The sequence below is a fragment of the Zootoca vivipara genome, chromosome 16 (assembly GCF_965207765.1).
Source record: "Zootoca vivipara chromosome 16, rZooViv2.hap1.1, whole genome shotgun sequence".
Lineage (NCBI taxonomy): Eukaryota > Metazoa > Chordata > Lepidosauria > Squamata > Lacertidae > Zootoca > Zootoca vivipara.
Window position 1 is genome coordinate 33,534,001 of NC_142599.1, and position 27,983 is coordinate 33,561,983.

Sequence of the window (27,983 nt, forward strand, 5' to 3'; positions counted from 1 at the left end):
CCGAGTTTCCAAAACAATTTTATCATTTGGCTCAGTCACTGACAATAGGGGGGGGGAACCCCAACATATTTAAAATGAAGAAGTCGTAAACCAGGAACCGGTGACGCCGAGGAAGCGTCTTCATAGAAGACAAAAGCGCAGGCATCAATCATTGCCGTTCTCGCCGAGAACACAAGGTGGGGGGGTGGCAGGGTGGGCTGACACAGTCCAGTTTTTTGTTTTGCTTCCGGGCAGGGGAGGAAGGGAAGCCGAGCACGGCAGACATAAAACAGGGGCAAGGTGGGGGGGAGAAGTGAATGCCCCCCCTCTTTTAAAGCAGCTGAGCTTCGAGCGTCAGGGACTGCAAAGTGTCTCTCCCCATCTTTGGCATATCAACAGTCCTGGACACAAATCCTGGGAGTCCTTTGCTGCGCTGCGGAAGAGATATTTCAGTCTCTCCCCCCCACTCCCCCGCCCTCAATTCCATGCCACTTCCCCCCAAAAACCAAATCTGAGTCTTTTTGGCGAGCTGGAAAATCCCCTTCCCGACACCATCGCAGTCACCAGAAACGGTCAACCGGACCTCCGGCAGGAATGTCACTGTGGAGAATCAACTCCTGTAGGGAAGAGAACAAGAGAGAGATGCTTTTAAGAGGCAGACCAGGGGGGCTCAATTACCCAGCCCTTTCCCCACAACCTGGCTTCAGACCGACACCCCCCCCCCCAAGAACACGTGACATGACGCAAAGGCTGCCTTAGAGCATGTGCAGAGTTCCTTCCTCTCCCTACTGAGGAATGTACAGACATTAAGAAGGGTCCGGCTGGGTCAGACCATTCATTCTGTTGCCTGGGAGATAGACTGCTTCTGAACATGGGTGCTCTGTTTAGCTCCCCACATTAGCACACGACCAGAGATTTGCCCCCCCAAATTCAATTTATCTGATTGTCACCAGCAGGTTAATAATAATAATAATTTAATAATAATTATTATTTATACCCCGCCCATCTGGCTGGGTTTCCCCAGCCACTCTGGGCGGCTTCCAACAGAAAAATGAAATAAAACAATTAAACATTAAAAGCCTCCCTAAACAGGGCTGCCTTCAGATGTCTTCTAAAAATCTGGTAGCTGTTTTTCTCTTTGACATCTGATGGGAGGGCGTTCCACAGGGCAGGCGCCACCACCGAGAAGGCCCTCTGCCTGGTTCCCTGCAACTTGGCTTCTCGCAACGAGGGAACCGTCAGGAGGCCCTCGGTACTGGACCTCAGTGTCCGGGCAGAACGATGGGGGTGGAGACGCTCCTTCAGGTATACTGGACTGAGGCCATTTAGGGCTTTAAAGGTCAGCACCAACACTTTGAACTGTGCTCGGAAACGTACTGGGAGCCAATGTAGATCTTTCAAGACTGGTGTTATGTGGTCTCTGCGGTCGCTCCCAGTCACCAGTCTAGCTGCCGCATTCTGGATTAGTTGTAAGGTTGACAAATATATTATTGCTTCCTTACACCAAGAGTCTATCTAGCTCCATACGGTCTACACTGACTGGCAGCAGCACTCCAGGTTTCCGGGCAGGGGACAATTCTCAGCCTCACCTGGGGACTGGCCCGGGGACCTTCAGCATTCAAAGCAGCTTCTCTGTCCCTGAGCTGCGGCCGATATGCAGGCAATACCCATGTTTTTAGTGCCCTTTGCTGACACGAATGGTCACGCCTCCTCCCGGTCTTTCATATTGCCTTCTGACATTTTCATGGTTCTGTTATTTGATTTTTGATCCGCCTCCGCAGATTATGTGATTTGTTCTGTAATTTTCTGCCTTGTCCCTTCCCTCCTAATGTCCTGTTGCCAGTAGCTCAGCAGTTCTGCGGCTGTTTGTCGGCCACTCGTTTTAAGCTCCCTTTATCTCCCCCCTGCCACCCACCCACCGGCTACTTCCAAAGTTCAGAGGTGAGGGCTGGTCCCTACACACAGTCAAAACAGCCCCCCTTCGAACAAGAAGAGGGAGAGATTACCAAGAGGCATGGGGTGGAACCTCAGTTCTTGCAGGGATACCTAAAAAATATTTAGGGAGGAAAAAGCCCCCAGGGCAGGGGAATCGACGGCTTGTGGGCCAATCGAGACCCACCTGTGAAGCCAGTCCCCCCAAATCCGTATATCCTTCCCCGATCACGGAGGTCTTTGAGGAGCCTCTGTTAGCAGGCCTTATGGCTCAGATACACAGTTTGCATCCAACAGGAGCGGAGCGTTCCATATTGTGAACCCCAGTTCTATGCAATTCCTTCCCGGCTGAGATCAGACAGGCCTCCGTCCCCTCTTGACCTTCCTGAAGCCTCCTTTATTTCAACAAAACAAAACCCAGCAGGCTTTTTAACCAAATTCTGATCTTACAGTTTTAAGCTGCCTTTTGGAAAAATTATTTATCGTATTGTTGAGTTACCTGTGCGCCACCTGAAGGCAGTTGCAATTAAGTCGCCTCTAAACGGTCGAAATAAACGAGTTAAACGTCCTGACGTGCAAGAGATGTCGGACAGTGGAGCAGGCTAACTCCAGGGGCGGCGAGCTGGCCTTCCCTGGATGTATTTAAGCAGAGGGTGGGTGGACGGCTGTCAGAGATGCTGAACGTTGCGAGATCCCTGTGCCAAGCATGAGGTCAGGAGAGATGGCCTCTCAAGACCTCCCCCAGCTCTGAAATCCTACTCTTTTTGTTCACCTCTTAAGGCACTCTGTATATCAAGGACGGGCAACCTGCGGGCCTCCCAGAGATTGCTGGACTCCAACTCCCATCAGCCCCAGCCAGCACGGCCATTGGTCACGGATGGTGGACTGTCCAGCTCAATACTGTCTGCTCTGACTGGCAGTAACCCTCCAGGGTTTCAGGCAGGGCTCTGCCCAGAAACCCTGCAAAGCAAATGTACTGAGCTACCTCAATTCCTCCAGGAAAAAAGTAAGATTTCAGTCCTCATGGGTCTAATTCAAGTGTGGGGAACCTTTGGCCCAGCCCGAGGTTGCTGGGCTCCCAACACTCGTCGACTGGTTATGCTGGAACTGCTGGGAGTCAGAGTCCAGCATCATCTGGGAAGGCTGCAGGATCTTCCATCCATGCTGTAGCCTGCATTGTAGATCCTGCATTAATCAGGGGGCTAGAGTAAATGTCCTTCATCAGGCACCCCCAAACTGCGGCCCTCCAGATGTTTTGGCCTACAACTCCCATGATCCCTAGCTAGCAGGACCAGTGGTCAGGGATGATGGGAATTGTAGTCCAAAACATCTGGAGGGCCGAAGTTTGGGGATGCCTGTCCTTCATGGTCCTACTGTTATGGCTTTATTTAAATTCTCTTTTCTTTGTATGATTTTTCTCCTACCCTTCCTCCCAAAGGAGCCCAGGGCAGTAGGCAGCAAGGGATGAAACAAAACAAAACAAAAACATTGCAAACAATTCCAATACAGATGCTGGCTAGGATATTTAGTTATATCTGTAACAGGAAGGTCTTCAGAAGGTGCCGATAAGACAACAGTGCCTGGCACCTGCCTAATATTCACCGGGAGGGAATTCCAAAGAGTTGGGAACAGATCTCCTAATAAGATGATACCAACAGGAGGCCTTCACTTGGAAAGCGCAGTGATCCATTGGTTATATAAGGGGCGAGACGATCTTTCAGGCCTCCTGGTCCCATGCTATAGATGGCTTTCTGCACCAGAACCAGCACATTGAATTTAGCCTCATCGCCACCTGGCAGCCAGGGCAACTCTTTCAACGGTGGGGTAATGTGTTGCAGATATCCTTCCCCAGGGAGCAGTTGAGCCGCCGCATATCGCACCAGTTGCAGCTTCTGGACCACCAACAAGGGCAGCCCCACACAGAGAGCATTGTAGTAGTCTAGCCAGAAAGCTTCCCCCATGGCCCACCACTACCTCGCCTGCTCCAAGCCTTACCTCCAGGCCAAAGGTCTTCCTCTTGCCACAGCGAATCCAAACGGGGAAGGGGGTGGGCATACTGAGATTTATGGGGGTGTCCTGCCCCCTTTCGGCTGGGTTGACGCAGCAACCGGGAGTTCATCTCATCTCTGGGGAGCAAGGGGTCCGGCTGTGAAGAAGGGCCACCAGTACATCGCCTCTGAGTTCTAAAGTGCCAAGTGAGGAATCCAGCATCCATACGAGTGGGGGACAAAGATCCTCGGAAGAGTCCCCGGCCCCAGCCCTGGGGGTGGGGTCAGAGCCACAGGAAGGGTAAGAGAGCCAGCCCCCAGCAGGCCCCACTGGACCAGGAAGGGGCAGAGCTACGTCCGGGGGCTACAGCGGCATCTGTGGGGGGAGGACAGAGGGAAAAAACAGGGAGTTGTTGTTGTTATGACCATTTGACTGGGTTGCCTCAACCACTCCTGGCAGCTCCCAGCAAAATATTAAGAACACAATAAAACATCAAACATTAAAAACTTCCTTATACAGAGCCGCCTTTAAATGTCTTCTAAAAGTCAGATACAGTGGAACCTCAGTTGTCAAACGAAATCCATTCCGGAAGGCCGTTCGACTTCCGAAACATTCGACAACCCAGTCACAATTGCGGGTTGGCAAATTCCTTTTTTTTAAATGGAGAAACGCGCCTCGAAGGCGTTTGACTTCCGAGGCACCTTCGAAAATGGAAGCATTCACTTCTGGGTGGTTGACGTTTGGGTTCCGAAGCGTTCGACAACCGAGGTTCCACTGTAGTTGTTTATTTCCTTGACATCTGATGGGAGAGCGTTCCACAGGGCGGGTGCCACCACCGAGAAGGCACTCTGCCTGGTTCCCCCCGTGACTTCACTTTTCACAGTTTGGGAACTGCCAGAAGGAAGTTGATGGGAGGTACCAGTAGGACGCGGGTGGCGCTGTGGGTTAAACCACAGAGCCTAGGGCTTGCCAATCAGAAAGTCGGCGGTTCGAATCCCTGCGATGGGGTGAGCTCCCGTTGTTCAGTCCCTGCTCCTGCCAACCTAGCAGTTCGAAAGCACATCAAAGTGCAAGTAGATCAATAGGTACCGCTCCGGCGGAAAGGTAAACGGCGTTTCCGTGCGCTGCTCTGGTTTGCCAGAAGCGGCTTAGTCATGCTGGCCACATGACCTGGAAGCTGTACGCCGGCTCCCTCGGCCAATAAAGCGAGATGAGCGCCGCAAACCCGGAGTTGGTCACGACTGGACCTAATGGTCAGGGGTCCCTTTACCTTTACCAGTAGAGTACCGAATAGGCAGAGAGGTGGAGAACCTTCGGCCCAACCAATCAGGGACCATATTAAATGCACTTACAATGGTATAAAGCGGGAACTCATCAACCCCCAGATGTTTTCACATGCCAACTCCCACCATCCCCAGCTACAATTGCCTGATGATCAGGGATGATGGGAATCCCTCGCTGCCCCTTATATCTGCAACTCCACCCTCAAAGTCCCTCCTAGTTCTAATTTCCTTTTGCTTCCCCCCCCCCCAGTTTTCTTAAACTCAACTCTAATAACAAACAGGTTTCAAGAAATGAAGAAACATTAGTCGTTTAAAAAAAAGGTACACTGTCACAATTGCCAATAAAAAAGCATAGCATACAGCGGTGTGATTTACTGCGTCAATAATAACACATGCCAAGAGGAAAGGGGTGTGCAGCCTGTAATTGCAAAGGGCTCCGTGGTCTGAATCAAAACAGGTACATGTTTTTATTTCAAAAAGAGAGATAAAGAATAACTTCAGACAGCAGTAGATTGAGACAATCGCATAGACGTGTGGGTACCTGGTGATTGTCTTTAAAATAAAATTGGATCAAATGGCAAGCCTTTTTGGCCCCTGAAAACTTCCAGCTTGTGCAATATTTTATTTCAAAGAAAGGTGATTTGCCCAATCTTGGAATACCAAGAATTGGTGCTAATCTTCTCTTTTTCTGTCTCCGTCTTCCCCACCACCCTCCTTCCTTAAAAATGTCTTCCACGTGTGTGAACTCTTTGGCAAAACACCTGAATGGGTTGCCAACTTTCCTGTAAGTTTTAACAACACCTATTAACAGCAGATTGAGCCACACTTTTAGCCCCAGCTCCGTGCTGGGAAAATAGCCGGTGTGGTGTAAAAGTCAAGAGTGTTTGTCCAGGACCTCGGAGGCCAGGGTTCGAATCCTCAACCAACCATGAAACTCACTGGGTGACCTTGGGTCAGTGCTTGCCTCTCAGCCTAACCTACTTCACAGGGCTGTTGGGAGGATAAAATGGGGAGGGGGGAGATTCATACATATGCCACCTTGAACTCCTTGGGGGAAAAGGTGAGATATAAATGAAACAAATAACAATAATAAATAAAAGCTTCGCTGGCCAGTTGGAGCTCTCCCCATTTTTTTCAAGGCACAAGAGCAGTCAGGCTGGTTTTTAGGGGTCAGTTGGCAACCTTTTCGCTGTCATCACTGACTGGACTGAAGCCTAAGAACGCATCAGCTAGATCTACTCAGTCAGTGTACATTTCAGCTGCCTTCCCATCACCTCCTCTGTCTTTGTCATGGACACAGAAATGTGTGATTGTAAGTTCTTTGGGGCAGAGAATTGTCCTCTATTTGTCATACAGGTGAAACTCGGAAAATTAGAATATCGTCGAAAAGTGCATTTATTTCAGTAACGCAACTTAAAAGGTGAAACCAATATATGAGATAGATGCATGACACGCAAAGCAAGATATACCAAGCCTTTGTTTGTTGTAATTGTAATTATTTGTCATTAGGCGGGTCAATTATGAATGGAATGTAATTAATGAAATGTAATAGCGATGTTTGTTTTTGTATTATTGTAACTATTTGTTTTATTACTGTGGAATTTCCAAAAGAAAGCATTTGTAAAAATTAAAAGTAAAATAAAAAATAACAAGTTGCGTTACTGAAATAAAGATGCTTTTTGACGATATTCTAATTTTCCGAGTTTCACCTGTATTCTTCAGTAAAGCACAAGGCACACTGAGGATGCCTTTTTAAAATCATGCACCTCCCCCCTCCCCCCCGGTGCTTTAAATGCAACAAACTGCCTTTCTGCCACCCCCTTGCCCCACTCACCCTCGGAGCTGCCTCTCCCACGTGGTTGAGATTTGGGACCCTCCGTCACAGGCTCCACGGCTAGAAGCAAAACGAACGGGTCAGTTCAGAAGGCGCAGACGGAACCAAACTTCCTCTCCCTGTCCTTGACGAGTTTCCCCCTCAATATATATTTACGTTTAAGGAAAGCAGATCTAGCTAAAGTGGAACACCCGTTCTCTAAATCAGGGACAGGGAAACTTGCAGAGATGGAGGGCCGCATTCCATTCCGGATGAGCTTCCAGGGGCCGCATACCAGTAGTGGGCAGGGCCACGGGGAAAACGAGGCGGGGCAATAAATGCAAATTCCACCTTGGTACACTAGACTAGTTTCTACACACAGAGATCAAGGGCATATTCCAGCCAGGCAAAAACATTCAGGGAGGGTTGGGCCAGTGAAGGGGCATGGCTTGGGGAGAGTCTCAGGGGCCAGAGAGTGAGGTCTCGAGGGCCACATTTGGCCCGAGGTTTTCCTATCCCTGATCTCGACTCCAGGTTGGCTTTTCAGAATTTTCTCCCGGTCCTTATTGGAGAAGCGATTGCTGAACAATTCAGGTGTTCATAGGTCTGCTTGTTTCTGTGTCTGGATTATTTATTTTGTTCCCTGTACCGAGCGCGGGGTGGGGAATCCCTGCAGATGCCTATTATCCCCCCCCCCCACCGGCTGAACGAGATGGACAGATGATAGAATGACTCACTGGTTGTCTTGCAGCAAACTGAAACCCGCAGTTTCAAGCAGCGTCCGGGACTGTCTCCGGTGGGGATAGCTGAGGGGAGGGAAAGGACCCAGAGATTAGGGGGGGGGGGGTTAGAATGCAAGAAAGTCAAACCTCCCAGCACCAAACTACAGCTCCCATAATCCTTTGGGGGAAGTCACAGATGCCATAGCATTGAATGGGCGAGGTTAAGTTCACAGATTATCAGTAAGGGTTCAGAGGAACACCGAAAGCTTAGCCACTGTCCAAACAGGGCTATTATTTCTTAAAACTGGTGCCACCTTGCGCTCCCTGGAGAAAAAGGTGGGATATAAATGCAACAGATAAACACACCATATCTTAAACCCTCCCTGCGGCCTTTGGATCGGGAGCGCAATATAAATTTATTAAATCAATAAATACATTCGAATACAAATAAATACATTTTTTAAAAAACCTCCCCCCCCCAAAAAAAGATTACAGAGAGAAATGTAAAAGAGAAAATGCTGCTTCAATAGGGCTGATTGAAGGGATGGGGGGGGGGAGGTCAGGAGATTCAGAGTAATTTCGACATTTGGATTCGGAATTGGTTTTGATGTCTGTTTATATTCTTGAAAATCAAATAGAAACTTATTTCAAGTTTGGTGCAGCACTAAAATCCCATCCAGAGCTCTCTCTCAAGAGAAAACCTTGTGCAATTTGGCCCTCGAGTCGACTCAGAACCACCCCTTGCCTGCCAAAGGCCCAACTCACAGATATAGTAGTAATCCTGGCCCAGCTGAAACTCGAAGCCCAGCGAGAAAGGGGTGAACCTCTGGATCTTCTCCGAGAAGCGGACCGGCCCGTAAGGAGCAAAGGGCCGGTTGCACTCCCAGCGCTTAAAGGCTCCCGGCGTCTCGTAGCAGCCCCGGTAGCCCTCAATGTCCACCATGAGCAAAGTGAAGGATTCTGGGCTCCCGGCGGCCAGCGGCTGCTCATAGTGCGGGCAGTAGATATCCAGGTAATCGTTGATGGAGACCTGAACGGCATAGTCTTCTTCGAGGAATCTGCAAATGGGGAGGAGCAAATCAGTCGGCGGCCAAAGCGATCAGGCGATAGGGAGGAGTTTTGAGCCAGAGGGCCACATTCCCTGCAGGGCAACTTTCCGGGGGGCCGTTTGGCAGGACCACGGTCCAAAGCCGAAGGAGCAACGGCGGTAAATGTTACCTTTGGGAAGTAGGCACTAAAGAGTGGGCAAAGCAAAAGCCAATGAGAGATGTGGCCTGGGTAGAGTCTCGAGGGCAAGATGGGGAGAATATGTTTTTTTTATTTTCTACGCCCCTTCCTAGATGGGGCACTTTCTGGAAGGAGGAGAACCCGGATTAAAATGAGGCTGGCGTCTAAAAAACAGCAACAACAACAGAAGGATGTAAGTAAGTAAAACTTTATTTATTTGCGTGGCCTACAGGCCATTGCAACAAAGGATTCATATTACATAACCTGGTAAAAAAGGAAAGAAAAAAAGAAAAATGCTATATATGTGTAAAAGGGTGCTTTTGATTAAGTGACCCAGTGCAGTTAGGGGTGCAAAAGGAAGATCTCTAAGAATCAGCTTTCTTTAAAAAAAAAACAACCACCACCCAACAGCAAGCAAGTTTCTAGTTCTCATGGGCAAAATAGGCCAAAAGCACGCAGTGAAAAGAAGGCAGAGGAGCTGCTGCAGAAGAAGGAGGAGGAGATTATCAGAGAGCTCTTTGGAGACACGTCAGAAATTCCATCGGTTGGAGAACACCACGACTCTCCTTTGAGCTAAGGCCGGATGCTGAGAACACAAATGCCAAGCCTTCCGTAATCCGCATTGGCAACCAGTTTGCTCCCAGGCCCTCATTTAAGGTGTGGCCAAAGACTCCTCAAGTTTCCACATCAAAGGCCGGCAACCGGCCAACCTAAACTACAACTCCCACTGCCCCTGACCACTGGGCCATTCTGGCCGTGGGACTGAGGGGACTCCGAGTGCAACAACATCTGGCTCAGGGTGCAGAAATCTTGGGTTCGAGTCTTGCATTAGGTCTGCTGCAGGGATGGGAATCTGTCTCTCTTCTGGTGTTGCTGGACTACAACTCCCATCACCCCCCACTGTTGGCCATGCTGGCTGGGGATGATGGGAGTCGGAGTGCAACAACATCCGGAGGGCCACAGGCTCCCCACCCCTGCTCTAGGCACAGAGGTGCCTCTTGGATTGGAGGCCCAAATACAGTGGTACCTCGGTTTACAAACACAGTTGGTTCCGGAAGTCTGTACTTAACCTGAAGCGAACTTTCCCATTGAAAGGAATGGAAAGTGGATTAATCCGTTCCAGACAGGTCCACGGAGTACTTAAACTGAAAATACTCAAACCGAGGCGTACATAAACCGAGGTATGACTGTAGTCAAGGGTGATGGGAGTTGTAGTTCAAGAATGTTCCCTCCCCCCCTGCCTTACATAAATTTCTCCAGACGCAGCATTCTGAGCAACATACCATCGCAAAAAAAAAAGCATTTTTCCCGTTCCGAAAAAGTAAGCATTTCACAGGTTTGCTGTGGTTTACATGTTTGAAAAGTCCCTGGGGGGAAATGCTGGGATTTTCCCAGTATTAATTAAATATAATTCACAGCTCCCATGAGGCAGAAAACACCCACTCGTGCGGGAAAAGATGCCTGTAATCTCCTCCCCCCCACCTCCTTCAACATGTTTACCTCTCATCCAACACAGAAATGTGGTAGAATTACTCCCTCTGTCGCTTTAGCAGTGCCTGACTGAAAGCGGCCAAAAAGCACAGCAGGCACTCGTGCAGAGGGGCAACCAGTGCCGTCCTCCGAGGGCAAGTACGTACTTTATAGCGGCACTGCGCCTGACTAAACAGGCCAGCCACATCTGATTTCAGCACCGAGAAAGCATTGCCTGCCTCAGAAGGATCTTAGGCTAGAGCAGGGAGTCACGCAGGGGGGAAGCGGGCACCCTCATTCTGCAAAAGGGTAGCTGTGAGGGATTTCTGGACTATATTGCTGCAAGTTCTTTCTGAGTTTGCCCCACAGATTTTATGCAGCTAAAAGGTAAAGGTAAAGGTACCCCTGGCCATTAGGTCCAGTCGCGGATGATGACTCTGGGGTTGGGGTGTTCATCTCGCTCTATAGGCCGAGGGAGCTTCCAGGTCATGTGGCCAGCATGACTAAGCCGCTTCTGGCAAACCAGAGCAGTGCACGGAAACACCGTTTACCTTCCCGCCAGAGCGGTATCTATTTACAGCGGTGCCTCGCTAGACGAATTTAATTCGTTCCACGGGTCAATTCGTATAACGAAAAATTCGTCTAGCGAATCCCATAGGAATGCATTGAATTTTTGCCCATAGGAACACATTAATTGAATTTCAATGCATTCCTATGGGAAACCGCGATTCGCTAGACGAATTTTTCACAAAACGAATTCGTCTTGCGAGGCAACCCCCGCTCAAAAAATATCTTCGTTAAGCAAAAAATCCGTCTTACAGGGCATTCGTCTAGCGAGGCACCACCGTATCTCCTTGCACTTTGACATGCTTTCGAACTGCTAGGTGGGCAGGAGCTGGGATTGAACAACGGGAGCTCACCCCGTCGCGAGGATTCGAACTGCCGACCTTCCGACTGGCAAGCCCTAGGCTCAGTGGTTTAGACCACAGTGCCACCCGCATGCAGCTAGACGCTCTTAATCCTGTGGTTTATTTTACCTCCCTTTTTTTTTCAATCGCAGCGGTGCCATCCTGTTTCTTTCGCATTCTTCACCAAAATCATTTGTCTGTAGAAGACTCTTTCACAAGAAAAACCTAGCAATCCCGAAGAAGTTTCTCTCTTCACACACAAATCCAGCCCTCACGGACTTCTCTTCATCCTAGTATAAAGCCCAAGGTTTGATGATGTACAGGAAAGGACTCTCTCCAACCCCCCCCCAAAAAAACGTGAGGGGGCACAGACTTTGCAGGCGCTCCCCACCCACCGCTTCGATCCAGCTGCCCAGCTCTGCTAAACAAGCAGATGTCAGCTCCGATTAATTCACGTGACTGGAAGCAAAAAGGGTCAGCGGGGAGCCCCTAGGGCAATGGGCCGACAGCCCAGCCCCAAGACAAAGGCCCCCCGACTAGGGGTGATGCATCGTCGGGGAATGTGGCAGCCAAAACCCACATGACCCCCCTGGGAAGTAACGGGCATGTTTGGCGGGGATGGTTTCGGTATGTCAAAAACATGTTCACAGGCAGCGCCAGGAACATAGGAATCAGAATTGTGGACCGCCTAGCTCTGACTGGCAGCTGTCCTCCGGGTTCATGGCAGGAGTTTCCACGGCTCTCGCTGGAGACACCAGGATTTGAACCTGGGACCTTTCCAGTATGCAAGGCAGATGCTCTGCACCTGAACTATGGTCCATCCGCTTGAAACAAAGTAAGATTCTAGTCCTCATGGTGCTAAGCAAAGGGCTGATTTTAAAAGGAACAGATGAAGCTGCCTTATACCAGCTCAACATTGCCTACATGGACTGGCAGCAGCTGTTGAGGACATTCCCAGCCCTTCCTGGAGATGCCAGGGATTGAACCCTGGGTGCCTGGGTGCTCTTTCCCTAAAGGAAAAGTTGCTACGTTTGGGGAGGGGGAGCCATGTATGCCCCCTCAAGCTCCTTGGAGGGCGTGATAAAATAAATAATAAATCCTCACGCAGGCGGGAGGCCATCTCGCCCGCTCCGTTGCAAACCACAATCCTTCGATGCCCTCCAGGTGTTGCTGGACTACAACTCCCATCACCCCCAGGGCTCTTTCCAGGTGTTGCTGGACTACAACTCCCATCACCCCCAGGTCCTGAGCCACTGCTTTGCTGGAACATCCTAACCAAAGTTCAGTGGTCTTTTGAGGCAGGGTTGTGGCCCTCCGGAGGTGGTCAGACTACAACTCCCATCATCCCCTGGGGCTACTCCACCATGGCAGCTGGGTCCCATGGAAGCCGTAGTCCAGCCACCTCTGGAGGGCCATGGCCCTGCCTCAAAAGACCACCTCTTAGGACATTCCAGCAAAAGAGCGACTCAGGCCCTGTAGCTCCTGTTTCGAAACAGATAAACGGCTTCTTAAAAACACATTAAACAACAACGACGTTCCCAGTTTATCATTCGGATTGACCTGTTTTGTCAAGCTCTTATTACATTTGAGTCTTGGCTTCTTTGGGCAGTGGATGCCTTTGACAGAAGTTGATTTCGTTTCCTCAGGTTTGGCTCCCCGTTTTAATATCCTGCCACATAAGGGCCTCCCGTTATTACAGCACTGCACACACAGCCAAACAGATTAATCTGAAACTAATATGCAAACGCCCGAAACAAACAAAAACAGGAAGGAGACATGTCTTTTAAACGTGACAGGCCTTATTCATCGGTACATCGTCCAGAACTGGTATGAGGGCCAGCGCAATGGCGCCTTCACCTGGCGGTAAATCGCAGGTGGGGCTTGCCTTCCTCCCCGCGCCAGGAGCTGGTGGCGGCAGCGGTTGCATTACGGTGCCTCGCAGGACCGGGGCAAACGATCCTTCCCTTTCAACATCACGATGCAACGCTCTATTGCCATGGTGATACATCGCGATGTTGGAAAGCGGGTATCGCCCAGCAGTAGACAGAACGTAGCCATTATGGCTAATAGCCTTTGATAGAATCATAGAATCATAGACTCATAGAATCATAGAGTTGGAAGAGACCACAAGGGCCATCCAGTCCAACCCCCTGCCAAGCAGGAAACACCATCAAAGCATTCTTGACATACGGCTGTCAAGCCTCTGCTTAAAGACCTCCAAAGAAGGAGACTCCACCACACTCCTTGGTAGCAAATTCCACTGCCAAACAGCTCTTACTGTCAGGAAGTTAGCATTTTCCTCTGTGAATTTTGCCCAGTCCCCTTTTAAAGGTAAAGGTAAAGGGACCCCTGACCATTAGGTCCAGTCGTGACCGACTCTGGGGTTGCGCGCTCATCTCGCATTATTGGCCGAGGGAGCCGGCGTATAGCTTCCAGGTCATGTGGCCAGCATGACAAAGCCACTTCTGGCAAACCAGAGCAGCACACGGAAACGCCGTTTACCTTCCCGCTGTAGCGGTTCCTATTTATCTACTTGCATTTTGACGTGCTTTCGAACTGCTAGGTTGGCAGGAGCTGGGAACAAGCAACGGGAGCTCACCCCGTCACAGGGATTCGAACCGCCGACCTTCTGATCAACAAGCCCTAGGCTCAGTGGTTTAACCACAGCGCCACCTGCGTCCCCTCCAGTCCCCTTTTAAAGCCATCCAAATCAGTCGCCGCCACTGCCTCTTGTGGGAGTGAGTTCCATAGTTTACCCATGTGCTGCAGGAAGAGGATTCTGTCCTGAAACTTCCTTCATTCAGCTTTGGTGGATTTCCACAAGGCCTACTGTCTTTGCCATTTTTGAGCTATTTTTTTTACGGAAATCGGCAAGAACGATTTCCGCCCAGACAACCTTTCCGACTACAGTATTCCAGGAATGTCGGGGAAATTCCAGGCGTACGGCAACCCTAAGATTATCCTTTTTGAGGTAAGGTGATCAGAACAGTACACGGTATTCCAAAATATGGTTGCGCCATAGATGTCACTCTTCATAACCTTTAACAACAACCAAAAAAACCCAAAAACACACACAAATGGAATTTGGGCATTCAGGAATAGCTTCCAACTTTCCCCTATTGTAAATACAGGCTCGGGTACATAGCAAATCATTACCGACAGTGGATACGACACCCGAATGGGCTGGAATGGCATTTAACCCCACCCGTGCGTCCAAAATTTTGCAGTTTGGCCATGTGGCGAACGAGGAATCCCCACAAGAAAACCACAACTCCTTGATGCGTGGGGAGTGCGCTGCTGCCGTTGTGCACAGATTGCGCAAAAAACCGGACGGATCGGAAATGGCCAGGGTGGAGATCCTGGAAAAGGCAAGGATCGCCGCTCATTAATTAGGAGCACCAATGACCTATTTTACTGTTGTGAAGATCGATGAGATTAGATACTGCTTGCCATCCTGGAGGAATTAAGGGCTCAAGCAGGCGAGTTGCGGGAAAACACGTGGGTTATCTCTTGGCAGCTCCTGTTTTCACTTCATTGTTGAAGTTTCTGAACTGGGTTCTTAACACGCCAAAGAGTTTAAACTGTGGAACTCGCTGCCACAGGAAGCAGCAATGGTCTCCAACTTGGATAGCCTTAAAAGAGGAATGGGCAGATTCATGTAGGACACAGCTAGGGCTGGGAAATATATCAATAGATCATCCCAAACCAGTTTTAAGTCCATAAAATGATATTGGTTTCATATTTTTGACCTGGAAATATATCACAAATCATGATGTTTGCTTGTGTGTGTGCTATGCAAAAATCACAACATGGGAAGAACTGTGAAGCCAGCTAATGATTATTGTACTTGTTATTTTTTTATAATTTATACCTCACCCATCTGACTGAGTTGCCCCAGCCACTCTGGTTGGCTTCCAACCAATATATAAACCAGCCACTCTGGTTGGCTTCCAATATACAGTGGTACCTCGACTTACAAAGGTTTCGACTTACGAAGTCCGCAAACCCAGAAGTATTTTCGCCGCACGTGCGTTCTGCGCATGCGCAAAGCGCAAAATCGCACTTTGCGCATGCGCAAAATGGACACTTCAACTTACGAAGGATTCAACTTCCAAAGAGCGCTGCGGAACGGAACCCCTTCGTAAGTCGAGGTACCACTGCATATATAAAAACATAATTAAACATTAAAAGACTTCCCTATTCTAATATCAGACATTGTGATAAATCAGTTTATCACAATGTTTAGCTGGTGATATATCGACACATCACAATATTTAGCTGGTGATGTATCATGATGTTGAAAACTAGGTACAGTCAAACCTCGGTTCTTGAGCGGCTGTTTTCAAACGTTTCGGCTCTCAAATGCTGAAAACCGGGAAGTAAATGTTCCAGTTTTCGGAACCCGAACGTCCGATGTGACTTCCATTTTGAGTTTCCCTATTGAATTGAGGCTTCCACTTTCAGTTTCCAAATGTTTCGGAAGTCGAACGGTGTTCCGGAACGGATTACGTTCGAAAACGGAGGTTCTACTGTATTGGCCAGCCCTAGATACAGCTCTCAATGCCTACAAGCCAAGATGCCTATTCTCTGTTGCCTCCACGGTTGGAAGCAGAAATGTTTCTGAACATCTGGTTGCTGGAAAGCACAGGAGCGCAGAGGGCTCTTCCTGTACTTGGGTCCCACTTAGAATCATAAAACTGTAGACTTGGAAGGGATCTAACCCCCTGCAATGGAGGAATCCTGCCCACAGCCATCCCTGGGTGGGCTCGAACCACCAACCTTCTGGTTAACAGCCAAAAGCACTGACCCGTTGTGCCACAGGATGCTGGGCTAGATGTGCCCTTCTTGGCCCAATCCACCGGGTCCTTCTTATGATTGGAGGAATGAACCCAGTGCGAGGAGGTGTTGACAATTTGCCAGCTTTTCTGGAGGGGGGAGGATAATCACCCCCCATTTGCTTTTCTCCCACTATAGGGAAAAGATAGAGGACATCAGTATCTTTTCCCCAACAGATGGAAAAGCAACTGGGTGGGGGTGGCGGAGCTTCAACAAAAAGGACCCCGTCCTATCACCGCAACTCTGATTAAATTTTGATCTGGCAGCAGCATTCGAGAAACACACACATACCCAATGGTTTTCACCAATTAGCCAAGAGCACCCGCAGACATTCAAAACAAGCTAGGTCTGTGTTACTTGTTTCGATTATTGGAAATTTAGTCACCCAACTGTCCCTACATCCCATGAGGATCCTAATATGCAGGGTGGGTCCTATCAGTGGTGTGATTTCGGAAGTTGGCTATCCGCTTTGCACTCGGAAACCTCTTACAAGAGTGGAACCAAATTTTGCACAATGGTCTTTGAGATCCAGGACTGAGTTTTCTATATGTCCAGATGCAGTTGGGTACCATTCTGAATCAAGATGGCAGACGGACTCTTCCAAAACTGCACTGATATCTTAGGGTCTCTTATCATTCCCAAGCAACTCGGATCTACGGCTGCCAGTGTATTTTAACTGGGAGGAAAGTCCCACTAACTGCAATGGGACTTACTCCCATGTAAGCAAAGTATAGCATTGCAGCCTTCCTAATATAACACAAAAACCATCCACATGTAAAATGTTCTATCTAAGAAGCATGGATGGGTCTGGAGCTAATTCCAAAAGGCCTCTGGGAAGCAACAAGTTCTCATAGAATCATAGAGTTGGAAGAGACCACAAGGGTCATCCAGTCCAACCTCCTGCCAAGCTGGAAACACCATCAAAGCATTCTTGACATATGCCTGTCAAGCCTCTGCTTAAAGACCTCCAAAGAAGGAGACTCCACCACACTCCTTGGTAGCAAATTCCACTGCCGAACAGCTCTTACTGTCAGGAAGTTCTTCCTAATGTTTAGGTGGAATCTTCTTTTTTGTAGTTTGAATCCATTGCTCCGTGTCCGCTTCTCTGGAGCAGCAGAAAACAACCTTTCTCCCTTCTCTAGGTTTGCTTTGCACCAAAGGTTCCCCGTCTTAAACCCCAGTGAAAAGCCTCCTATTTGAAACCCAGGAGGGCAGCTGCTGCCGGTCAGTGTAGACAGCATAGAGCTAGATAGATCAGCAGTCTGACTTTCAGTAGAAGGCAGCTTTTTTATATTCTTAAGAATGGTCCCCTCCAGATGGGGAGGTGGGGAGGTCACACACACCCCACCCAAGAACCATGGGAACTGTAGTTTACCCCCTCACAGAGCTACAGTTCCTGGCACCCTTTAAAAACCACAATTCCCAGGATTCTTTGGGGAGCAGCTATGTGCTTTAACTGGATCTAGGCAAAGAGAGGGAAAGGAGGAACAGAAACAGAGGGAAAGGGAACCCCAATTTGGGGTCTGGGCCTCCCCCAGTGGCTTCAGGCCTGCCTGCTGCTGGCATGGGTCCACCACACGACAGACAACCCACAAGGGAATGTAGTTCGACAGCAAAAAGCTTGCCCCACTGCCCTGCAGCCCAAAAAGTCTGGCTAGGATTCGCAGCTACTAATGTTTGGCAACCGAGGTGTCAAATTCTCAGATCCGGGAAACTTTCCCCCAAATCTCAGCCGTCTGAGGCTTGGGGGCAGCCCCGGTTTCAAGAGCCAAGGAAACACGCTTCCCCCACACGACAGAGAACCTTGTCTGATATTTCTTCCGGAGTTCTGCAGCTTTAGGTCCAGGCGTTTGGGTTTGGGGGGGGCAGAGTTATGCCTTCACCAGGTTAACGGCACCTCTGGATTTGTTGCTGTTTATACCTGCATGAGAAATTTTGTAAAACAACAGCAGCCACCTCACAATGACTAAACAGAAGAGCACTCAAAGCCCAGATTAAGAGCAGAGCCAAGGCTGCGAGGGTTTTGCAAGAGAGGGTACAAAGTTCGGAAGCGGGCAAATAATAGGCCCCTTTTAAAATAGACGTGAGAACCGAGAGTTTGAAAAACAGGCCGTGCTGTTTGTCTCTTATCCAGAATCCTCAACCTAGATGTTGGCGGGGTGAGGGAGCACAGGGAGGGGAGGGGAGGGTTGCCACATTCTCTCATCACATAGAAACCACCAAAAATGTAGACATACATGATGGGTGGGTGGGTAGAGAGAGAGAAGAAGAAGAAGAAAGTGGGTGAGAAAGTGTGTTTGTGTGTACGAAGGGAAGTGTGTAAGAGTGTGCGTGTTTGCTTCAAATAGCATGGGTGTGCGCATGCAAGCACATAGCTGCTGTAGATTCTTCCAAGCACCAGGGTCTGCACATGTATGCAAGTGGGCATGGTGCCCGCCAGGCATTGTTTACCTACTCCAAACCCTAACACCTTTGATCATTGGCCATACTGTTTGGAGCGTCTAGAGCAGAGCCCAACAAACTTTTTCAGCAGGGGGCCAGTCCACTGTCCCTCAGACCTAGGGGGGGGGGGGAAATGAATGAATTCCTATGCTCCACAAATAACCCAGAGATGCATTTTAAATAAAAGCACACATTCTACTCATGTAAAAACACACTGATTCCTGGATCGTCTGCAGGCCAAATTTAGGAGGCGATTGGGCCGGATCCAGCCCCCAGGCCTTAGCTTGCCTACCCATGGTCTAGAGGGGTTGGGAGCTGGTGGCACTGTTATACAGTGGTTCCGCTCCTTCCTCCTGGGCCGTGTTCAGAAAGTGGTGGTGGGGGATGAGTGTTCAGACCCCTGGCCTCTCACTTGTGGGCTGACTCAGGGTTTCGTCCTCTCCCTCATGCTTTTTAACATCTACATGCAACCGCTGGGAGAGATCATCAGGGGGTTTGGGCTGGGTGTTCATCAGTATGCGGATGATACCCAGCTCTACCTCTCCTTCAAATCGGAACCAGTGAAGGCAGTGAAGGTCCTGTGTGAGTGCCTGGAGGCGGTTGGAGGATGGATGGTGGCTAACAGATTGAGGTTGAATCCTGACAAGACAGAAGTACTGTTCGTGGGGGACAGGAGGTGGGCAGGTGTGGAGGATTCCCTGGTCCTGAATGGGGCAACTGTGCCCCTGAAAGACCAGGTGCACAGCCTGGGAATCATTTTGGACCCACAGCTGTCCATGGAGGCGCAGGTCAATTCTGTGTCCAGGGCAGCTGTCTATCAGCTCCATCTGGTATGCAGGCTGAGACCCTACCTGCCCGCGGACTATCTCGCCAGAGTGGTGCGTGCTCTGGTTATGTCTCACTTGGACTACTGCAATGCGCTCTACGTGGGGCTGCCTTTGAAGGTGACCCAGAAACTGCAATTAATCCAGAATGCGGCAGTTAGACTGGTGACTGGAAGCGGCCGCCAAGACCACATAACATTGGTCCTTAAAGACCTACATTGGCTCCCAGTACGTTTCCGAGCACAGTTCAAAGTGTTGGTGCTGACCTTTAAAGCCCTAAATGGCCTCGGTCCTGTAGACCTGAAGGAGCATCTCCACCCCCATCATTCAGCCCGTACACTGAGGGCCTTCTCAGTACTGTAGTGGTGTCCGCCCAGTGGAATGCCCTCCCACCAGATGTCACGGAAATAAACAACTGTCTGACTTTTAGAAGACATCTGAAGGCAGCCCGGTTTAGGGAAGTTTTTAATGTTTGATGCTTTGTTGTATTTAAAATATTTTGTTGGAACCACCCAGAGCGGCTAAGGAAACCCAGCCAGATGGCTGGGGTATAAATAATAAAAAATATTATTATTATTGTTCTTGTTATTTGTAGTTTGCAGGGGACCAGGGTTTAAGGCTCTGCTTCGGAGAGGGTGCATGTGAGAGTTGAAAGGGATTTTCTATGTGGCGGGGGGAGAGGCAGCGAGAAAGGGCACATAAGTTTTTGGGAAGAGACCCAGAACGCATCTACCTTTGGTCCTCCCAACCATGGGCAGAGCTGGTCAGAGCGGCATTCTCGAAGGCAGCAACATGTACCATCTCTCGCAGCAGTGAGCTGTATTTTTAGCACACACACACAATCTCAACCGAAGGGTTCTTCAACATTAAAGCCTCAAAAGCAAATAGCTGGCTGTTTTGAAAGATGGAAGATGTAAAACAGGGGCAATGGAGACTGAAGTGGAGTAAAAAGGCACAAGGAACAGAGGGAATTCTCTATGGGAATTTCCCCCGTGCAAATCTGCTTGCAAAAAAACCACCACAAATTTATATACTCTCTCATACCTTTTCATTCAAAGCTTAAAAGGGAAACCTACGCCCGTAAAAGGAATATAAAAAATGTACCGTACATACTGTATATCAATATTGCGCTCACACACACACACACACACCAAAATATCCCAAAATATTCAAGTTTTCTACAAAAGTGTTCTGGATGATCCCTTCCACTTTTTAGTTCTGCTCAGAACTAAATCTCACTGAGTTTAATGGGTCTTACTAAGCCCATACAGAGGTAGCATGGCATGAATAGGGCCCTCCAGATATCTGCTGGACTACAACTTTATAATTTCTATAATTATGCTCGGCACAGGGAAAGTGAAGAACTTTTCTCCCTCTCTCCCGACACTAGAACTCATGGACCTCCAGCACTTCGGGACAGATTAAAAAACCCCGACTTTTTCACATAGTTAAACTGTGGAACTCCCTCCCACAAGAGGCAGTTACGGCCACCAACCTGAATCTTGCTGGCTGGTTTTCCGCAGGCATTTAGTTGGCCACTATGAGAACAGGATGCTGGAGTAGATGGCCCACTGGCCTGATCCAGCACGACTGTCTTTTCCTATATGTTGAAGTCCAACTATGTCAGAAGGGCACCGTCCTGGCTACCCTTGCAATAGGACTTCAGTGAGTCCCAATGGATCTGCTCTAAGGATGATTAAACCTCAAGGCAATCCACAGTTTGCAGATTTATATTCCTTTCTTAAGAAAAAAGAAATAGTTTTTTTTAAAGAAAAAAACACGCAATCTCAAACAAAGACTTTGCCTAGGGCCCAAATGAATTGAGAGAGTCTAAAACTGAAATAGGTTGCGGGTAGCAGCCCAAGATTCCTTGGTTTGAAGGAGTAATTCTGGTGTAAGTCCCACTGAATTCAACAGGACTTACTCCCAAGTAAGCATGGGTTCCCAAGGAAACGTGCACAGAATCTCAGCAAAGCAAGGAATCCCTTGGAATGTAAACTGCTCCTTTAGTTGCTTCCTTAGGCAGGCACTCAAATGTTAACATCTAAAACTCTGAACGCAAAAGAAACATAAGGAGACTCCATCCCACGCCAGCAATTTCAATCCCAAAAGCAGTCAACCAGAGGCTTTCAGAAAGCTTCTAGAGGTAGACTACTCCAAAACATGTAGGCTCCATTGAGGCAAACAGCCAGTTAAATTACCGGTATCTCCGCCCAAACTTCAAACCTGTACAAATTTACATCCAAGAGTTTCAAGCTGTACCTGTTAGAATGGTTACTCAAAAGGAAGTTCAGCAAGTTTGGTGGGGCTTATCTCCAGGTAAGTGGGTAATGGTCTGGTATAGGAGCAGTGTCATTTCAGGCTGGGGAGGTGGGATGTGCACCTGATTCAACATTCTTTGGTACAAAACTATCCTTGTACTTAGAAAGCTAGCATCTCAGGAGAATGGGACAGGGTTGGAGGTTTCTGCCTGACACACTACATTTCTAAGTGCAAAGGGTTAAAAATAAATATTACACATCCCTAAGGCCATATTCACTCCACACACTTTAAGCACTACCATACCATTTGAAAAAAAAGTCATGGTTCTCCTCCCTGCCAATTTTTTAAAAAAATAATTAAAAATAATAGGTACTGTATTTTGAGAGTTGTTAGGAAACACTATTCCCCTCCCTGAGCTACAACTCCCAGAGCTCCTTGGCGGTGAAACCGCTCTGATAATTGTAGCTCTGGGAATATAGTAGCTCCTCTCAGCACCCTGAACAAACTACAGCTCCCAGAATCATTTGCAGGAAGCCATGACTGGCACCACAGGGCTTCAAATGTAATTCATTTAGTTTTGATGCAAGCTGTGGATAATATATACATATACATCTTAGAGACAGATTCTGGACAGACGAAAGGAAGTGCTTGTTCTTCGCATGGCTCAGAGTTAAGCTACGGCATTAGCTATCCCAAGATGTGGTGAAAGCCACCAACTTAGACAGCTTTAAAAGGGGATTAGGCAAAATCCTCGGAGGAGAAGGAAGTCTATATCGATGGCTATGAGACAGGATGGCTGAGAACTACCCCCGGGATCAGAGAACAGGGTGCCTCTCAATACCCGCTTGCAACAAGCAAGGAGGCTTTCTGCCACATTCTTGTTTGCCCCCCAGGGACTTCCTAGAGACATCCACTGCAGAAACAAGGGTGCTGAACCAGCCAGGAAGCTGCCATACAGAGTCAGAACACTGGGTCACCTGATAGCTCCATACTGCCTACACTGACTGGCAGCGGCTCTGGAGATTTCATGGAAACAGAAGGGACCAGAAGGGTCATCTAGTCCCCAAGCAATGCAGGAATCTCTGACACAACGTGGGCCTCGAACCCGTGGCCCTGAGATTTAGAGCCTCATGGTCTACTGCAGGGGTCAGCAAAATTTTCAGCAGGGGGCAGTCCACTGTTTTTCAGACCTTGTGGGGGGCCGGACTACATTTTCAAAAAAATAAATAAAAATGAACGAATTCCTATGCCTCACAAATAACCCAGAGATGCAATTTAAATAAATAGGACACACTCCACTCATGTAAAAACACGCAGATTCCCAGACCGTCCGCGGGTTGGATTTAGAAGGCGACTGGGCTGGATCTGCCCCCCGGGCCTTAGTTTGCCTACCCATGCTCCACTGACTTGAGCTATTAGGCAGAAGAAGAAGAAGAGGAGTTTGGTTTTGATATCCCGCTTTATCACTACCCTAAGGAGTCTCAAAGCAGCTAACATTCTCCTTTCCCTTCCTCTCCCACAACAAACACTCTGTGAGGTGAGTGGGGCTGAGAGACTTCAGAGAAGTGTGACTAGCCCAAGGTCACCCAGCAGCTGCATGTGGAGGAGCAGAGACTCGAACCCGGTTCCCCAGATTACGAGACTACCGCTCTTAACCACTACACCACACAGGGCTCTCTCTCTCTCTCTCTCCCAGCCCTACCTGGAGATGCCAGGGATCAAGCTTGGCCCCTTTTGCAGGAAAATCAGGTGCTTTATCGCTGACACACTCTGTCGCATTTCTTCTAAAACTTAACTCAAGATTCTAGTCCTCATGGTTCTGTGTTAAAGACTCTATGACTAGACTATTTAGAAAGTGGCCTCATACTGAGTCAGAGCATTAGGTCCACCCAGTTCAGTATTGTCTACACCAGGGTTTCCCCAAACTTTGGTCTCTGGCTGGTGTTTTTTTTTTGGACTACAATTCCCACCATCCCTGATAGCTGGGGATGATGGGAGTTGTGGTTGGGGGAAAACAGCTGGAAACTGAAGTTTGAGAAACCCTGGTGTACCCTGGCTAGAGAGAGTTTTCCAGGGTTTCAGACAAGGGTCTCTGGCAGGCCTACCTGGAGATACCAAAGGTTATACCTGGCATGCAAAGCAGATGCTCTAACCACTGAGCTCTACAGCCCTTCTTCCTCCCATCTGATCCAGCAGGCAGGCCCCTATGGGACGTTCACACCAGTGTTGAAAACTAGCCGGGCGCTAGGCACATTTGGCTACTGGCACGGGTCCAACTGCAACTACGTGGAAATTTCTGGGGAGCCAGGTTGGCGACCAAGTTTTAAAACCTCTTCCTTAGTCCATAGCTAATTCCGTTTCCCATTTGCCTTTCTCCTCCTTGCACACCGGGACCAGCCGATCGTTGCAAGGGCAAGCAATGTAGTTGAGGTCACAGAATGGTAGCGTTGGAAGGGACCCCATAGGTCATTTAGCCCAACCCGCTGGCGAACAGACATCCCGTGAGATGGCAACTGCAACCTAGGTTGAAGGTGGCGCTTAGCTTATGAACCCGAGTTTCTAACACTGGTTCACACCCTGCCCGTGGCCTGGATGGGCCTGATCCTGCAGGGACTTAGTAGGACTTAGTGAAGGAGGGCTGCTGCCTCCAGCCTTCCCATTGTGGCATCTGGCTGGCCAACGTGGGAACAGGATGTTAGGCGAGATAAGGCCTTTGCGAGATAAGGCCTTTGCCCTGATCCAGCTTCTGTTGTTCCACCTGCAGGGCATACTTAGTTTGACCCCCATTCTTGCGAAAATGAGTGATGGGGGGGGGGGAAGGAGGAATAAAAGTGCAGATTTAGAGGTACCAGAATCAAAAAACAAAACGTTAAACTATTCCAATATGCTGTAACTGTGGCGAGAATATTAATTGCACAAAAATGGAAACATGAAGAATCACCGACAAAGGAAGAACGGACAGTGAAATTGATGGAGTATGCAGAATTGGACAAAATGACGGGAACAGCGGGACCAGAAATTCATCAAAGATTGGACCAAATTTGCAGATTATTTGAAAGACAATTGCACTCAATTGAATACGTTGGTAGGACTGCGAGAAGCTTTGTAAGATTTTAAAAAAAGGAAAAAGTCATTGCAGTATGGAATTTTAGTGATAAGTTAAAGCGTAATAATTTAAGGCAGCGATTGATTTGTGAAGTATAAATAATAGTAATGAATATTAGAATATCATAAGGAGGGTTTGATGGAAGTCAGGGCGCTAAAAAGCGGGAATAATGTGATGGATGCTATTATTGCATGTTGAAAAATTAATAAAAAATTATATGGCAAAAAAGGGGTGCAGATTCAGAATGTACAAGCTGGCACAGTCGGGGAGGGGGTCTTTCCCAGCCTCCCAAACTTCCTTCAGAGCTCCCTCTCACCCTGCCATCCTTCCTCGGGATTTATAATTCCAATTGGGCCGGCAGCCAGCTCCCCCCTCCATGGCACTCCCAAGGCCGCTCTGGCTAGGCCCAAGACCCGAGCGCCAACTAACCTGACTCTCCCACGCCAGGGAAAACAAAACAAGCAGGAATGTTCCCGTGTAACTCTCAGCTCCCACCCTCCTTCTCCGTGTCCCGTGCCCCCCCACCCCGCCAGGCAGACTCGCCCCGACTCGCCCCCTCTGCCTCCCCGGGTGGGCCCCACCGAGGAAGGAAAAAGGAAGATAAGCTTGACAACAGTAAAAGGGAGAGAGAGAGTGAAAAGGAGATTAGTACCAGGTCCTGGGCATTGCCACACAGCACAGAGTGCTTAAAATTGTGCTGAGCTGAGGGCGCCCCATTCACAAGGCCCAAACTCAACCCTGGGATTGATGGCGGGTGGGCAGAGGTGGCTCCTGTGCATGTGCAGAGTGCACAGCAGAAAAGCAAAGGGGGCCTTCCAGAAAGAGTCAGCATTGCTCAACTCAAATGCGTTGAAAAGCCAGATTTGAGAAGTCAAGTGAGCTGGCCTTTTCCAATCTTAGTTTTTATTTGTTATTTGTTTGTTTGTTTGTTTTCAATTTGTTGCTTCTCTCTCTCAAGGAAAAATGTGACATGGGTATCATTCTTTAGAGACACCCAGAGTTGGCTCTTCCCCTTTCTCATTCGTGGGATTGTAAGAAGTTGGTCCATCTAGGTCAGTATTGTCCACACTGGCTGGCAGCGGCTTTTCCAGGGTTTCGGGCAAGGGATATTCCCAGCCCGACCTAAAGATGCCAGGGATTGCCAACCAGATGCTTTGCCACTAGACTCCAGGCCTACGAGCCCTTGCCATAAAATAAAAAATAAAATAAAGATCCCAGTCCTCATGATTTTAAACAAGAACCTAGGAAACAGCCTTCTACGAAGTCAGGCCATGGTTGTACTTAGCTCAGTATTGCCTGCACGGACTGGCAGAGGCTCACTGGGGTTTAGGGCAAGGGGGAGGGTGCCTTTTCCCAGCCCTACCTGGAGAGGCTGAGGATTGAATCTGGGAACCTTTGCAGGCAAAGCCCAGGCTCAAAGACAGAGCGCTGGCCCATCCCCTAAAAATAAATCAAGACTCCAGCCCTCATTGTTCCAAATAAAGCACTGATTCACAGGGGAGCACAGGAAGCTACGTTACTCCTAGTCGGACGCTTGTTCCATCTCTAGGGCAATACTGTCTTACAATGACTGGTAGCAGCTCTCTATGGTTTCAGGCAGTAGGGAGGGTGTTCGCAGAATCACAGAATTGTAGAGCAGGAAGGGACCCGAGGGTCATCTGGTCCAACCCTCTTCAACACAGGAATCTTTCGCCCAACATGGGGCTCGAACCCACACAACCCTATGAGTCTCATGCTCTCCTGACCGAGCGAAGAGCCTTAAACTACCCCAGACTGGGGAAAAGAGGCGGACTGATCCTGGCATGGCAGAGCCCCCAGATAGTGAATGCCTGTTAGGGGTCACTTTTGCCACCGGGATGCCAGAAAGCTCTCCCCCAAGCAACTGTCGGCAGGAGAAAGGGCAAACATCACCCACAAGAGAGGTCCAACAAGCAAGGACAGGCACCCAGGCCTCCGGGCATCTGTAGGGCACAAGACCGGGCAAGACTCTCTGGGAAGAGAGAGAAAATAGAGGCCAAGGCAGCAGTCAGGCCTAAAGAGGTTCCGCCAACCCAGCCAAACTCTGCCACCAATGCCACGCCAACCTAAGAAAATGTGTTTTTTTAAAAAAGCCTGGCAGACTCTCCTGCCAGGTAGTTCAAGGGGGAGACACCCCCTTCCTCCCCACATTAACTGGATGAACAAACGGCCAGCTGGGGGGCGGGGAAGAGAAGAAGGGGGGCAGAGGCGAATTTTTTATGGAGGGAGATGGGGGAAAGGGGGACGGCACCTGGGAGGCCGCCAGACAAAGAGATGCTGAGCGCGCAACATGAAGCAAGCTTGGAAAGGGGAGGTGGGGGAGGAGAGGCAAGCCCCTCACCCATTTCTTTCTCTCCCCCCCTCCCCACAAGTCCCACCCCACCGGCCTCTTTAACCAAATCCTGCCCAGGAAAAAACGCGTTTAAGAAGGGCCTGGGGCGCGCGGCGGCGAAGCCTTACAGGATCTGAACCCCATTTTGGGGGGGGGGGTAAGAGACAAGAAGGAACGAAGTATGGAATCTGCACCCCTCTCTCCCGTCGAACAACAGCAAAAAAGAGTCCCGTCCAACAAACCGCAAGCAACGATCCAGAAAACTTGAGGATCTAGGTTGTGGGAGGAGGGGGCGCACGGCGGCAAAGGCCCCCCAGGGGCGCAGGGGCCTGGAGGTGGGGCAGGCGGATGCGTTTCTGGGAGGGATCGGGGCGCAGGTGAGGCCTAAACGGGGATCGAGCAGGGATGGGAGCCACTGGATCTCTCCCTCCCTCCCCATCTTTCTTTTCTTTTCTTTTTTTAAAAATACTTTTGGTGCGGCTGCGTTACCTGTGGTTGCTGGCGTTCCAGTAGACGCTGTGGCGGAGGCCCCGCACCTGCTGGCCCAGCAGGGCCCCCCAAAGCACCAGCAGCAGCCCCCAGGGGAGCGCCCCAGCCGGGCGCATCGCTCCTCCGCCGCCGCCCCTGCCGAGCCCCCCGTCGGGGCAACTGGACGGACTGAGCGCGCTCGATCGGCCGGACTAGGGAAGCCGAGCGAGGGGAGGCGAAGCCAGCGGGGGAGAAAGTGGTGCCACGGCCACGCCCCCAATCACGGCCAGCTCTAACTTTCCACCAATCAGCGGCTGGGGCTCGGCGCGGAAAGTAGCAACTCCGAGCAAAGGAAGAATGAAAAGAAAGAAG

General features: G+C 49.5%; 1 protein-coding gene across 1 annotated transcript; it reads right to left on the reverse strand.

Annotated features, from left to right (window-relative positions):
* On the reverse strand, nucleotides 1-27,905 carry EFNA4 (ephrin A4). The gene is made up of 6 exons (XM_035098619.3): nucleotides 27,633-27,905; nucleotides 8,484-8,776; nucleotides 7,734-7,802; nucleotides 7,018-7,077; nucleotides 3,907-4,275; nucleotides 1-596 (listed from the first exon to the last, which is right to left on the reverse strand). Exons 1-5 carry the CDS (start codon nucleotides 27,746-27,748, stop codon nucleotides 4,184-4,186), a joined length of 630 nt encoding a protein of 209 aa, XP_034954510.1. The 5' UTR covers nucleotides 27,749-27,905; the 3' UTR covers nucleotides 1-596; nucleotides 3,907-4,183.
* Nucleotides 27,906-27,983: the final 78 nt, after the last annotated feature.

Bases quoted from the DNA above. Each gene is read 5' to 3' on its own strand.
- EFNA4 (XM_035098619.3), bottom strand. From the start codon at position 27,748: ATGCGCCCGGCTGGGGCGCTCCCCTGGGGGCTGCTGCTGGTGCTTTGG. The intron at 7,803-8,483 runs GTGAGTTGGGCC...CCCTCCCCTCAG, and splicing joins CCAGGATTACTACTATATCT to CTATCCCCACCGGAGACAGT. The intron at 4,276-7,017 runs GTGAGTGGGGCA...CTCCCCCCACAG, and splicing joins TGGGAGAGGCAGCTCCGAGG to ATGCCGCTGTAGCCCCCGGA.